This window comes from Macaca fascicularis, chromosome 11, assembly GCF_037993035.2.
Source record: "Macaca fascicularis isolate 582-1 chromosome 11, T2T-MFA8v1.1".
In the NCBI taxonomy this organism is placed as follows: Eukaryota; Metazoa; Chordata; class Mammalia; order Primates; family Cercopithecidae; genus Macaca; species Macaca fascicularis.
The window spans coordinates 84785099-84800174 of NC_088385.1; the positions used below are offsets into that span (position 1 = coordinate 84785099).

The window sequence follows — 15076 nt, forward strand, 5'->3', positions numbered from 1 at the left end:
GTCTGTATGGATGCTTTCACTGGGACTTATTTGCAAAGCACAAGATCCAGTTTTATGTTAAGTAGGTGGGTTGCTAATCTGCAAGAATGCCATTCTTGATCAGGCCTTTATGAATTGTTTGTAAGTACCAGCTGGACAATGAAAGCTTTATATTCATTCTGCAATTAGCCAAAATAATTCTAGTTAAAGTCTGGTTAAGACTTCTAGTATGAAATGAATGTAAACTATTCATTCTTTATCGTTCTTTCTGGTTTCATTTTGGCACATGCATTTATTAAAATACAATCCCCTAAGTTGCTTTTTCACTGCTTTTCATGTTGCAGATTGAAAATGTTGATGTCTGCCTTAGTTTTCTTGCAGCCAGAGGGGTAAATGTTCAAGGTCTATCTGCTGAAGGTAAGAAAAAGAATGACTGAATTGTCACAAATGGCATCAATGTATTTAAATTATTTTTTATAATGTAAGAAATGTAACATTGGAGTATACGGCTCCTTAATGTGATAAAAGAAATTGGTGAAGTCTTCAAGACAACTGAAACATAAACATAATGGTTATTACTATGTGCTTTATTTAAATGTTTTCCATATTTTGCCAGAGCTATTCTTTTCATAACCAACTATATGGGAGAAGAGTGAACCAACAAAACATCTTTATGTTATTACTAGTTTATAGTATAATTAGATTTCTTGAGTAGATTAATAGATAATTACATAAATGTTGGATGACATAAATACAGGTAAAATATTTTAATTAAGTCTTAATATTATTTTATTAATACCATTTCTATAATCTATTCAAGTTGGTAGAAATAGTCAAAATAGTTGGTTAGTTTAAATAAGTCACTATGAAGTATTAAATAATTAGAACTGACAGCATTAATCACTGTTACATATAAATGTTTTAAATCATTAAAGATTCAAAAGATCATCATTAAAATTGAAAGATAGCAAAATGGGGAAAACTTGAACAAGTTTTGATGTTTATCTTTTCCTGAGTTTATTTTACTTTCACATATAAAAGTGGCAAAAGTTGGCAAACGCTTGCCACACATAAGATAAAATTTGCCATACTTGAGAACCCTGATATTTACATTTCTTTTATATTTACATGTTATAATATATAATTAAATTACACATTCAATGGCCAAGAAGCTCAGGTTCAAACCTAACTGGTAGTTCTGTAACTTAGAATAACATTTGAATAAAATTCCCCAGGATAATATGTTGCTAAGTAGTTAAAGGCAGGCTAGAATTGCTGCCATTTATTCATTTTGTGTGTCTCTTCCTTATAAAAACCTTTATTAATATAAGCTTATTGATTTTCATTCATCTTTTAAAAATATATGAATGCTCAAAATTTACTCTCTAAATTAATTAAACATGCAAAATAATAAGACAATATTTTTTTAAAAACTCTTTAAACAAAATCTTTCAGGTTTATAGGAGAATATTAACACTCTCTCAATGTAGCCTCAGATTGATAAGCCAACTCTTCAATATGACGGAAACTATGAGAAATGTTTGGGGAGGAAATAGAACAACTCAGAGGGTCATTTTATATTAATTATTTTACTGCATAGTTTGAGTTATATGATAAACCATCAGAGATCAAGAAATCCAAAGAGTTGGTTAATTTTCCTAAACTCCAAAAGGGGACATAAAGCCTTGATCTCAGAGGAGGATGTATTTTATTGCCAACAGCAAGTTTTATTTAAAATATGATTACAGGTTGTGTAGCTTACTTTCAAGCTTCACTTCCTTCTCTTTTCCTATTTTTTAGGTTGTAACTACAGGAGAAAAATGTAGGCTTATGTGTAGCCTACATTGTGAATTTAATTTTTTTATTCAATATTTGAAAATCTTACACAGGAACTTCATCTGTTAGAACAAGGATTTCTACTTATTCAATTATGTTATCTAACATAAGCTAATCTTCATTATTTATTAATATATACCATAAATTAAAAATAAAAGAATTGGAACATTAATAATTGATATTATGTCTGTTTTTTGGAAATATACATACACACATATATATTTTGATATATATGGATATATATTTGGAAGATATATACATACATAAATATGTATAAATGAGTTGGTAAGTGGGTGATTTAGAAAGAAAGTTGATTGCAACGAATCCAGTTGGTATTACGAGGTGCACCCACGTCATCAATATTTATAAATGCAGGACAACCAATATTTCAGTGGCTTTCTTTCTGCAGTTCGTAGCCACTGCTATGCTGGCAACAGCTGTGTATATTTGTGAGGAAAACAACGTGCTACATCAAATGGTTAGCACAAGAGAGAGCTCATTTATTTCTAAGCAGCAGCTAACTCGAGAAAAATTGTAGTTCAAGGTCAGCAAAGAATATCACTTCTGAGCGTGCTTTGTTCTTTTCACCCTCTATCCTTTGATTCTCTCCCTGAAATTCCAAAGTATTTGGAAATGTTAACATGTTTCAGAAATTCAGGTTTATTTGTAACTCAACTGTGACTGAGAGAATTAAGTTGTATCTCTACCTTCACAGATTTAGTTCAAGAGGATTGCATCTAGAGTTTGTTAAAAAGGACACTGAATACATACGATGCTTCTTTTGTATTTTTCATTTCATACAGAAATAAGAAATGGAAACTTAAAAGCCATTCTAGGGCTGTTTTTCAGTTTGTCTCGCTACAAGCAGCAACAACACCATCAACAACAGTACTACCAGTCCTTGGTGGAACTTCAGCAGCGAGTTACTCACGCTTCCCCTCCATCGGAAGCTGGCCAGGCCAAAACCCAACAAGATATGCAGTCCAGGTAAGGAAAGGAAGTAGGGAATGTGTTTCCAATTAGTTTGTGTAGATACAACTTGTTTTTAACAAATTATTGTCCACGAGTTTGAAAAACGTACTCATGTACTTGTATCAGTGTGATGGGATTATTTGACTTGTGTAATGGAAATTAAAACCACTCTTCTTTTGCTTGGACAAGCAACGTCTATCATGTTTTGGGTGACATTTTTTTTTTGCTTTCTAAAGATTGTTGTTCTGTATCACAGTGTGAAATGTCTTTGGTGTAAGTAATGTGGCATGGCTACTTTCTTCTACAAATGACTTCAGTATTTAGAATGTGCTACTGAGTCCTAGTCTCCTGTCGTGTAGTTATCTTTCATTGATACTTTTGATTAATTAAGTCTCAAAAATTTCAGGTCTGTTAAACATAGGAGTTTGAGTTTGGGAACATAGTGTTTTTGATATGTGTGTGTGTGTGTGTGTGTGTGTGTGTATGCACATACATGTATTATTTGTCTGGCTTGAGTCTTTTGGCATATGTAGACACAGCCTGGGTAGAGTGTCCCAAATCATGGCAACTTCCTTTTCTCTTCCATTATTAGTTTTGTGTGTGTGTGTTTTTTTTTTCCAATTTCGAATTGCATCAGTCAGTGTTCAGCTAGAGGAGTCGAGCAAATAAACGATATATAACAAGAGACTTATTGTGAAGAATTGGTTTAGTATGATTGTGCATTCTGGTTAGGCAAGTATGAAATCTGAAGGGCAGCCCAGCTGGGAGGGCAGGCTAAAACTCTTGTCATGAACTGAAATTGCAGTACACAGGTAGAATTTCTCCTCTCAAGGAAGCCTCAGTTCTGCTTTTGAAAAGCAAAACTGTCGGCTGGGCACAATGGCTCGCTTATGCCTGTACTCCCAGCACTTTGGGAGACCGAGGTGGATGTATCACGAGGTCAGGAGTTCAAGACCAGCCTGGCCAAGATGGTGAAAGCCTGTCTCTATGAAAAATACAAAAAGTAGCCAGGTGTGGTGACAGGCTCCTGTATTTCCAGCACTCTGGAGGCTGAGGCAGAGAATTGCTTGAACCCGGGAGGCACAGGTTGCAGTGAGCCAAGATCCAGCCTGGGTGACAGAGCGAGACTCCGTCTAAAAAAAACAACAACAACAAAAAAACCCTTTCTTTCAACTAGTTGAATCAAGATCACTCAGCTTATCTAAAATAAACTTTACTGAAAGTCAATTGATTATAGAATTTTATGACTTCCTCAAAGTATCTACATAGCAACAACTAGATTAGTATTTGATGGAATAACTTAGACTATAGTCTAACATAGTTTACATGTCAAAATAAATGATCACAGAATGAAGTTTCACTTAACAACTTTCATGCAAACTACTATATTTGTTCCTGAACAATGACTGGGGTATTGGTTAGTTAGCTCTATTACATAAATAGTTATGATTATTTTTCTTAAGGAGAGAGGATATGAAAATCCCTTTCATCGTCTTTGAAAATATAAACACTTGTCAACAAATGTAAATATTTAACTTTGTCCACCTTAGAAGTCAAGTTTGAAACCTACTAACATTCAGCTAACCTTGAGTTTGGTAATTAGAAATGACTCAAACAATTAAAATGATGTTCCAAAATACATTTATGAACCACCTCCCACTTACTGTCAGTTGTTCAATTGTTCAGAAATCACCTCTCTTTCATCTATTACCCAACTCTCATATGGATCTTGTTTGTTACTTCATAATAAACAATGTTTATTTCTCTATATAACCATGTAAATTATATTCCCTTTGGAAGATTTTCACTCATCAGTGAATTTTTAAATGAATTTAAAAAAAGCTATAGTTTTACTGAAAACAGCATATAATATAAAGTTTATGAAGTGATGGGGATATATTTTATTATAAAATAATGCAGCTATTTGACTGCTCTTTAAGCTCATCTTGGCTTTTGTTTATATCAGGTGAGATTGTACAAGACTCATAGTGAAAAATAAATCTCTATAAGATAAGTTTCTTGGATTTTCGTAAGCATAGAGAAGAAGAAAGTGGATGACATCATGTTTTATGTATTTTTTTTTTTTTTTTTTTTGCGTGGATGGTTGGAACAAAGAGATGGATTCTGAAAAGTGCCAGAAATAACATTACTAGAGTTTGGTTTAAGCAGTTTAAATAAAAAAGACACAAGAAGAGTAGCTAAAAAAATAAAGGAAACAAAATTATTTTGTGTAAAGCATGTTGACTCTGGAATGATACGGAATATCATTTGACATTGCTTTACCTCACTCTTTTTCTGTATCTTCCATGTGAAATTTATTGTCAAGAATTTCTTGCCCAGAATTTCTTGGTAGTTATGACCCTTTTAGGAAATTGTTTCTTTTCCTATTCTTCTTGCTGGATATACATACTGTTGTGAAACCTTGGGGTAATTTAAAATATAAAACCATGTAAAATACTCATGGTTTTTATACTGTTTTGTGGAAGTATGTCTCAATTTTTCATTGCAAGTTTATGAAAAGTATTCTTTTCAACAGTGTCCTTTAAGGCTGAGGGAGACTTTTAGCAAAATTTTCTTCTGGATTTAATTACTTTTTGAATTGACATATAATTTAGTAAATGTTTTTAGAGTAACAGCTTTACTAAAAGTAGTATTCAGGACCCTAATATAGAAGAGTTCAAGTCTTATTTTCAATAGTTTTACTTGTAATTGAATTTGTTACATGTTTTAAAGGATATGATATTTAAGACATTAATACTTATTTTTATTCATATAGATTTGGTGTATCATATTAATATATGAATTAGAATTTATGTGGACTTACCTGTAGCAATCAATATTTTTAAAGCATTTTTCAAAAGGCCATAATGATAATATACATAGGAATGTAATATATAGTATCTATGTGTTAGAACCAAGATAATTAATGCAGAAAAATTCCTTTTCTTAAAAATTTATTTATTATTATTATACTTTAAGTTGTAGGGTACATGTGCATAACATGCAGTTTTGTTACATATGTATACTTGTGCCATGTTGGTGTGCTGCACCCATCAACTCGTCATTTACATCAGGTATAACTCCCAGTGCAATCCCTCCCCCCTCCCCTCTCCCCCCTCCCCATGATAGGCCCCTGTGTGTGATGTTCCCCTTCCTGAGTCCAAGTGATCTCATTGTTCAGTTCCCACCTATGAGTGAGAACATGCGGTGTTTGGTTTTCTGTTCTTGTGATAGTTTGCTAAGAATGATGGTTTCCAGCTGCATCCATGTCCCTACAAAGGACACAAACTCATCCTTTTTGATGGCTGCATAGTATTCCATGGTGTATATGTGCCACATTTTCTTAATCCAATCTGTCACTGATGGACATTTGGGTTGATTCCAAGTCTTTGCTATTGTGAATAGTGCTGCAATAAACATACGTGTGCATGTGTCTTTATAGCAGCATAATTTATAATCCTTTGGGTATATACCCAGTAATGGGATGGCTGGGTCATATGGTACATCTAGTTCTAGATCCTTGAGGAATCACCATACTGTTTTCCATAATGGTTGAACTAGTTTAAAATCCCACCAACAGTGTAAAAGTGTTCCTATTTCTCCACATCCTCTCCAGCACCTGTTGTTTCCTGACTTTTTAATGATCGCCATTCTAACTGGTGTGAGATGGTATCTCATTGTGGTTTTGATTTGCATTTCTCTGATGGCCAGTGATGATGAGCATTTTTTCATGTGTCTGTTGGCTGTATGAATGTCTTCTTTTGAGAAATGTCTGTTCATATCCTTTGCCCACTTTTTGATGGGGTTGTTTGTTTTTTTCTTGTAAATTTGTTTGAGTTCTTTGTAGGTTCTGGATATTAGCCCTTTGTCAGATGAGTAGACTGCAAAAATTTTCTCCCATTCTGTAGGTTGCCTGTTCACTCTGATGGTAGTTTCTTTTACTGTGCAGAAGCTCTTTAGTTTAATGAGATCCCATTTGTCAATTTTGGCTTTTGTTGCCGTTGCTTTCGGTGTTTTAGACATGAAGTCTTTGCCCATGCCTATGTCCTGAATGGTACTACCTAGGTTTTCCTCTAGGATTTTTATGGTATTAGGTCTAACATTTAAGTCTCTAATCCATCTTGAATTAATTTTCGTATAAGGAGTAAGGAAAGGATCCAGTTTCAGCTTTCTACTTATGACTGGCCAAATTTCCCAGCACCATTTATTAAATAGGGAATCCTTTCCCCATTTCTTGTTTCTCTCAGGTTTGTCAAAGATCAGATGGCTGTAGATGTGTGGTATTATTTCTGAGGACTCTGTTCTGTTCCATTGGTCTATATCTCTGTTTTGGTACCAGTACCATGCTGTTTTGGTTACTGTAGCCTTGTAGTATAGTTTGAAGTCAGGTAGCGTGATGCCTCCAGCTTTGTTCTTTTGACTTAGGATTGTCTTGGAGATGCGGGCTCTTTTTTGGTTCCATATGAACTTTAAAGCAGTTTTTTCCAATTCTGTGAAGAAACTCATTGGTAGCTTGATGGGGATGGCATTGAATCTATAAATTACCTTGGGCAGTATGGCCATTTTCACGATATTGATTCTTCCTATCCATGAGCATGGTATGTTCTTCCATTTGTTTGTGTCCTCTTTGATTTCACTGAGCAGTGGTTTGTAGTTTTCCTTGAAGAGGTCCTTTACATCCCTTGTCAGTTGGATTCCTAGGTATTTGATTCTCTTTGAAGCAATTGTGAATGGAAGTTCATTCCTGATTTGGCTCTCTGTTTGTCTGTTACTGGTGTATAAGAATGCTTGTGATTTTTGCACATTAATTTTGTATCCTGAGACTTTGCTGAAGTTGCTTATCAGCTTAAGGAGATTTTGGGCTGAGACAATGGGGTTTTCTAAATATACAATCATGTCATCTGCATAGAGGGACAATTTGACTTCTTCTTTTCCTAACTGAATACCCTTGATTTCTTTCTCTTGCCTGATTGCCCTAGCCAGAACTTCCAACACTATGTTGAATAGGAGTGGTGAGAGAGGGCATCCCTGTCTTGTGCCAGTTTTCAAAGGGAATTTTTCCAGTTTTTGCCCATTCAGTATGATATTGGCTGTGGGTTTGTCATAAATAGCTCTTATTATTTTGAGGTACGTTCCATCAATACCGAATTTATTGAGCGTTTTTAGCATGAAGGGCTGTTGAATTTTGTCAAAAGCCTTTTCTGCATCTATTGAGATAATCATGTGGTTCTTGTCTTTGGTTCTGTTTATATGCTGGATTATGTTTATTGATTTGCGAATGTTGAACCAGCCTTGCATCCCAGGGATGAAGCCCACTTGATTATGGTGGATAAGCTTTTTGATGTGTTGCTGAATCCGGTTTGCCAGTATTTTATTGAGGATTTTTGCATCGATGTTCATCAGGGATATTGGTCTAAAATTCTCTTTTTTTGTTGTGTCTCTGCCAGGCTTTGGTATCAGGATGATGTTGGCCTCATAAAATGAGTTAGGGAGGATTCCCTCTTTTTCTATTGATTGGAATAGTTTCAGAAGGAATGGTACCAACTCCTCCTTGTACCTCTGGTAGAATTCAGCTGTGAATCCATCTGGTCCTGGACTTTTTTTGGTTGGTAGGCTATTAATTATTGCCTCAATTTCAGAGCCTGCTATTGGTCTATTCAGGGATTCAACTTCTTCCTGGTTTAGTCTTGGAAGAGTGTAAGTGTCCAGGAAATTATCCATTTCTTCTAGATTTTCCAGTTTATTTGCGTAGAGGTGTTTATAGTATTCTCTGATGGTAGTTTGTATTTCTGTGGGGTCGGTGGTGATATCCCCTTTATCATTTTTAATTGCGTCGATTTGATTCTTCTCTCTTTTCTTCTTTATTAGTCTTGCTAGTGGTCTGTCAATTTTGTTGATCTTTTCAAAAAACCAACTCCTGGATTCATTGATTTTTTGGAGAGTTTTTTGTGTCTCTATCTCCTTCAGTTCTGCTCTGATCTTAGTTATTTCTTGCCTTCTGCCAGCTTTCGATTGTGTTTGCTCTTGCTTCTCTAGTTCTTTTAATTGCGATGTTAGAGTGTCATTTTTGGATCTTTCCTGCTTTCTCTTGTGGGCATTTAGTGCTATAAATTTCCCTCTACACACTGCTTTAAATGTGTCCCAGAGATTCTGGTATGTTGTATCTTTGTTCTCATTGGTTTCAAAGAACATCTTTATTTCTGCCTTCATTTCGTTATGTACCCAGTAGTCATTCAGGAGCAGGTTGTTCAGTTTCCATGTAGTTGAGCGGTTTTGATTTTCTTAGTCCTGAGTTCTAGTTTGATTGCACTGTGGTCTGAGAGACAGTTTGTTATAATTTCTGTTCTTGTACATTTGCTGAGGAGTGCTTTACTTCCAATTACGTGGTCAATTTTGGAGTAAGTACGATGTGGTGCTGAGAAGAATGTATATTCTGTTGCTTTGGGGTGGAGAGTTCTCTAGATGTCTATTAGGTCTGCTTGCTGCAGAGATGAGTTCAATTCCTGGATATCCTTGTTAACTTTCTGTCCCATTGATCTGTCTAATGTTGACAGTGGAGTGTTGAAGTCTCCCATTATTATTGTATGGGAGTCTAAGTCTCTTTGTAAGTCTCTAAGGACTTGCTTTATGAATCTGGGTGCTCCTGTATTGGGTGCATATATATTTAGGATAGTTAGCTCTTCCTGTTGAATTGATCCCTTTACCATTATGTAATGGCCTTCTTTGTCTCTTTTGATCTTTGATGGTTTAAAGTCTGTTTTATCAGAGACTAGTATTGCAACCCCCGCTTTTTTTTGTTCTCCATTTGCTTGGTAAATCTTCCTCCATCCCTTTATTTTGAGCCTGTGTATGTCTCTGCGTGTGAGATGGGTCTCCTGAATACAGCAGACTGATGGGTCTTGACTCTTGATCCAGTTTGCCAGTCTGTGTCTTTTAATTGGAGCATTTAGTCCATTTACATTTAAGGTTAAGATTGTTATGTGTGAACTTGATCCTGCCATTATGATATTAACTGGTTATTTTGCTCGTTAGTTGATGCAGTTTCTTCCTAGCCTCGATGGTCTTTACATTTTGGCATGTTTTTGCACTGGCTGGTACCGGTTTTTCTTTTCCATGTTTAGTGCTTCCTTCAGGGTCTCTTGTAAGGCAGGCTTAGTGGTGACAAAATCTCTAAGCATTTGCTTATCTGTAAAGGATTTTATTTCTCCTTCACTTATGAAACTTAGTTTGGCTGGATATGAAATTCTGGGTTTAAAATTCTTTTCTTTATGAATGTTGAATATTGGCCCCCACTCTCTTCTGGCTTGTAGAGTTTCTGCCGAGAGATCTGCTGTTAGTCTGATGGGCTTCCCTTTGTGGGTAACCCGACCTTTCTCTCTGGCTGCCCTTAAGATTTTTTCCTTCATTTCAACTTTGGTGAATCTGGCAATTATGTGTCTTGGAGTTGCTCTTCTCGAGGAGTATCTTTGTGGCGTTCTCTGTATTTCCTGGATTTGAATGTTGGCCTGCCCTACTAGGTTGGGGAAGTTCTCCTGGATGATATCCTGAAGAGTGTTTTCCAACTTGGTTCCATTTTCCCCCTCACTTTCAGGCACCCCAATCAGATGTAGATTTGGTCTTTTTACATAATCCCATACTTCTTGCAGGCTTTGTTCATTTCTTTTTCTTCTTTTTTCTTTTGGTTTCTCTTCTCGCTTCATTTCATTCATTTGATCCTCAATCGCAGATACTCTTTCTTCCAGTTGATCGAGTCGGTTACTGAAGCTTGTGCATTTGTCACGTATTTCTCGTGTCATGGTTTTCATCTCTTTCATTTCATTTATGACCTTCTCTGCATTAATTACTCTAGCCATCAATTCTTCCACTTTAGCTCTGAGAAATTTGATGGCCTGAAGCCTTCTTCTCTCATCTCGTCAAAGTCATTCTCTGTCCAGCTTTGATCCGTTGCTGGCGATGAGCTGCGCTCCTTTGCCGGGGTAGATGCGCTCTTATTTTTTGAATTTCCAGCTTTTCTGCCCTGCTTTTTCCCCATCTTTGTGTTTTATCTGCCTCTGGTCTTTGATGATGGTGATGTACTGATGGGGTTTTGGTGTAGGTGTCCTTCCTGTTTGATAGTTTTCCTTCTAACAGTCAGGACCCTCAGCTGTAGGTCTGTTGGAGATTGCTTGAGGTCCACTCCAGACCCTGTTTGCCTGGGTATCAGCAGCAGAGGCTGCAGAAGATAGAATATTTCTGAACAGCGAGTGTACCTGTCTGATTCTTGCTTTGGAAGCTTCCTCTCAGGGGTGTACTCCACCCTGTGAGGTGTGGGGTGTCAGACTGCCCCTAGTGGGGGATGTCTCCCAGTTAGGCTACTCAGGGGTCAGGGACCCACTTGAGCAGGGAGTCTGTCCCTTCTCAGATCTCAACCTCCGTGTTGGGAGATCCACTGCTCTCTTCAAAGCTGTCAGACAGAGTCATTTGTGTCTGCAGAGGTTTCGGCTGTGTTTGTTATTGTTTACTGTGCCCTGTCCCCAGAGGTGGAGTCTACAGAGACAGGCAGGTTTCCTTGAGCTGCTGTGAGCTCCACCCAGTTCGAGCTTCCCAGCAGCTTTGTTTACCTACTTAAGCCTCAGCAATGGCGGGCGCCCCTCCCCCAGCCTCGCTGCTGCCTTGCTGGTAGATCACAGACTGCTGTGCTAGCAATGAGGGAGGCTCCGTGGGTGTGGGACCCTCCCGGCCAGGTGTGGGATATGATCTCCTGGTGTGCCTGTTTGCTTAAAGCGCAGTATTGGGGTGGGAGTTACCCGATTTTCCAGGTGTTGTGTGTCTCAGTTCCCCTGGCTAGGAAAAGGGATTCCCTTCCCCCTTGCGCTTCCCAGGTGAGGCAATGCCTCGCCCTGCTTCAGCTCTCGCTGGTCGGGCTGCAGCAGCTGACCAGCACTGATCGTCTGGCACTCCCCAGTGAGATGTACCCAGTACTTCAGTTGAAAATGCAGAAATCACCGGTCTTCTGTGTCGCTCGCGCTGGGAGTTGGAGACTGGAGCTGTTCCTATTAGGCCATCTTGCTCCGCCCCCCAAAAAATTCCTAATGACAAATTTATCTTCATTTGCTAGAGGTGTGAATCATAAATCATGATTTATGATGCCTTTCTATTGATTTCAAAGTTCTTTCCGAGTAAACAGTTTAAATGTCAACTTGCTATACTTTTCTGGATATTTGGCCAGAAAATGTTCTTATATTTTTCTCTGTAGACTAACGAACATTTCTTTGGGCACATTGGTTCAGTTCAGTAAAAGTGTTTCTGTTTTATTCTCTTTGTTTAAAGTAAATTGGCATAATTCTACATACTTCTACAACATTTATTTTATCCATTAATAATTTTTAATTTGATTTTACTATTTTGAAAATAACTCCAGATGTTTTTACTCAATTTGAATAGCTTTCATTTAAACAGAAATTTGGATTTAAAGGTTAACAAGTGAAATACACAGGAGAAAAAATAAAACATGAACCAAGAGGAAAGAATAGAGTAACAGACTCTGCTCTCCTACTCTCTCAGTTGCCTCTCCACCTTTGAGTGTATGTGTCTATAGGGGCATGGGTCGCGTGCTGTATGTGAGCTTGAGTGGGTGTGTGCACAAGTGTGCATGCATGTGGGTCCTGCTCAACTGGCACCAGGAGCTCTAATTATTAAGAGTTTACCTCTGGAATCAGACTGCCAGGACTTGGATCTGGATTAAAGTAAAGGTGGGATTCAGATTTTAAGTTTCTTAAATTCATTACAAGGAATTATTTGGCTTATTTGGAGTGATAAAGACTTGATTAACCAGGTAATCAATTCTTTACCCTTTAGATATATTTAATATAAAACTGATATTTTATCTATGTCACTATTTTTTGATGAACTTTGTGTGGGTAAAGATTCAACATCTTGCTATATTCCAAAATATTAAGCATCTTATTTGCATTTATTTAATATGATAAATAAAACTAGTTCATTTTATATTTCCTAATTTTCTTTTTATTTTGAAAAAGGTAGATAAAAATTCTTCTCTCCAACCAAAAGGGGAAATATGAGAAGTGTTTCAATATAAAATGCTAAAAAAATCTTATATAAAGGTTGGTATAGTTATTTTTCACAGGTATTAATTGGGAGAAGAAGGAAATCCCTTTGCTTATTCTAGGAAACAATTTAAAATAAATCCTATAATTTTAAAATTCATAAAATTCATTTTCATCCTAGGCTATTTCTGTGAACCTTACTTTTTCATATGTTGCATTTTGACAATTAGAGTTCTAGTTGACAGGAAAGCCAAAAGAAAATCCTATTTCAACCCTATGCAGTACCTGGCACATACCAGCCAATAATACTCAGTAAATGAATGCATGATTTTCCTAAGAATATCTGGTAAAAACATTACAGTGAAAAAAATATAAAATGAAATTTGTTTTTTCTTATGTACTGACCTGGTTATACACAAGGTGTTAGGATGATAGTACATGTAAAAGATAATTTTTTTATTTGCTAAAAGCTTTTTTAAAAGACGTGATTTTTCTTAAAATACATGCTTTTATCTTAATTTTTGACCAGATTATTAAATGATTTTCCTTCCCGTTATCAAATAGTTAATGAATTTTACCAACTCACAGATAGTGGTTATTAAATCACATGAATAGTTTATGTAGTATACAATTGAAACATGTAAAAAGACGAAAATTGAATGTGAAAGTAGAGGTCAGCGATTACATAGATAGATGATAGAGGTGGCAAAGCCAGTGTTGATACATCTTTCTGAATTTAAAAAAATTATTTTGGGAACTTGAAAGATTATGATCTCTGCAGATGATCATACGTCCTTCTGCTTTTGATTTTGTAGGAGCAAATCAATAATGTGTCCATTTTCAGTTAAGATGAACGTGCTCTTACAGGACTCACAAGTTAAACTGTGAAATCCCCGGGTATATGTTTTCTGAATGGCTTGTCTGTTCCCTTGCAGTCCTTTTCCAAGGTTCCTGTGACCCCTACCACACACGTTGCTTTTGGAACCCTCTTACCATAGAGGACATTTGCTTTCCAGGGTATCTTTTCCAGGAAACATTATTTCCTTCTGGGAGATTCACTCTGAAATTGGGATGGTTTACAGCTTTTTGGCCAAAGGTTATAAATCTTGAGAAGTATATAAGGCAGTTCAATTTAAGATGACAGGAAGGCTCTAGTAATTTAAGCCCTTGTGAACCTGGCTTCAATTAGCTGCCTAACGCAGTTCTGTGTTGTGGCCTATAGTGTGCTCTTTAAGAAAGTCAGTTAATCAATTAAACTTTAAACAAAACAAAAACATAAAAGAAGAGGGATATTTATAAATCATTATTTAAAGCAGGATTTTTTTTATCTCTAGAGGGAAATAATTGAAGAGAAAGAAATTATTCTTAATTGACTGCATTTGGAAACCGAGAGTATGTAATACTAAGAGAGAAAGTTTGTGTGTGCACGTGCACATACTTTTGTTATGTTCTAACACTGGTGTTTCAGTTGTTATAGATGAAGATTATTTTATAGTAAAGGTGGGACTCAGATTTTAAGTTTCTTAACTTCATTATAAGAAAATATTTCACTATATTTGGAGTGATAATGACTTGATTAGCCAAGTAATCAATTTTTAAAAATTTAAATATATTTAGCATAAAAATTAGATATTATCTCAGTATTTTTGTTGTTTTGTTTTGTTTTGTTTTGAGACAGAGTCTCGCTGTGTCATCCAGGCTGGAGTGCAGTGGCACAATCTCAGCTCACTGCAACCTCTGCCTCCCGAGTTCAAGCCATTCTCCTGCCTCAGCCTCCCTAGTAGCTGGGATTACAGGTGCCCACCACCATGGCCAGCTTTTTTTTTTTTTTTTTTTTTGCATTTTTTTGTGGAGATATGGTTTCACCATGTTGGCCATGGTGGTCTCGAACTCCTAGCCTCAGATGATCTGCCTGCCTCAGCCTCCCAAGTGCTAGGATTATAGGCATGAGCCATCATTCCCAGCCGCTATGTCAGTATTCTTGGATGCATTTTATGTGGGTAAAGATTAAACATCTTCTGTATTGGTTATTTCAGAGTCAGGCAAGTATGAGTTGGAATCCTGCTTGCCAATTCCCAGTGGAGTGGCGTGGCCAAGTGATTTTAACTTGCTCAAATCCTAGTGTTCTTCTGCTAATATTGGAATAGTGGCAACTTTCTCATAAGGGTGTTGAGGAAACCAGATGAAATGGTTTATGTATAAAATGCTTACTTAGCATAACACAGCATATAATAGACATTCAA

At 36.5% G+C, this 15076-nt stretch overlaps 1 protein-coding gene across 14 annotated transcripts in view; it reads left to right on the plus strand.

The window, feature by feature from the left end:
- Positions 1-15076, plus strand: part of NAV3 (neuron navigator 3) — a 381439-nt gene that overhangs the window by 127611 nt on the left and 238752 nt on the right. For all 14 annotated transcript variants that reach the window (XM_065524605.1, XM_005571609.4, XM_065524606.2 and 11 more), the window contains exons 4-5: positions 324-396; positions 2619-2802. In XM_065524605.1, the coding sequence (XP_065380677.1) occupies positions 324-396; positions 2619-2802 (257 nt within the window). The remainder of the gene's footprint in view (positions 1-323; positions 397-2618; positions 2803-15076) is intronic.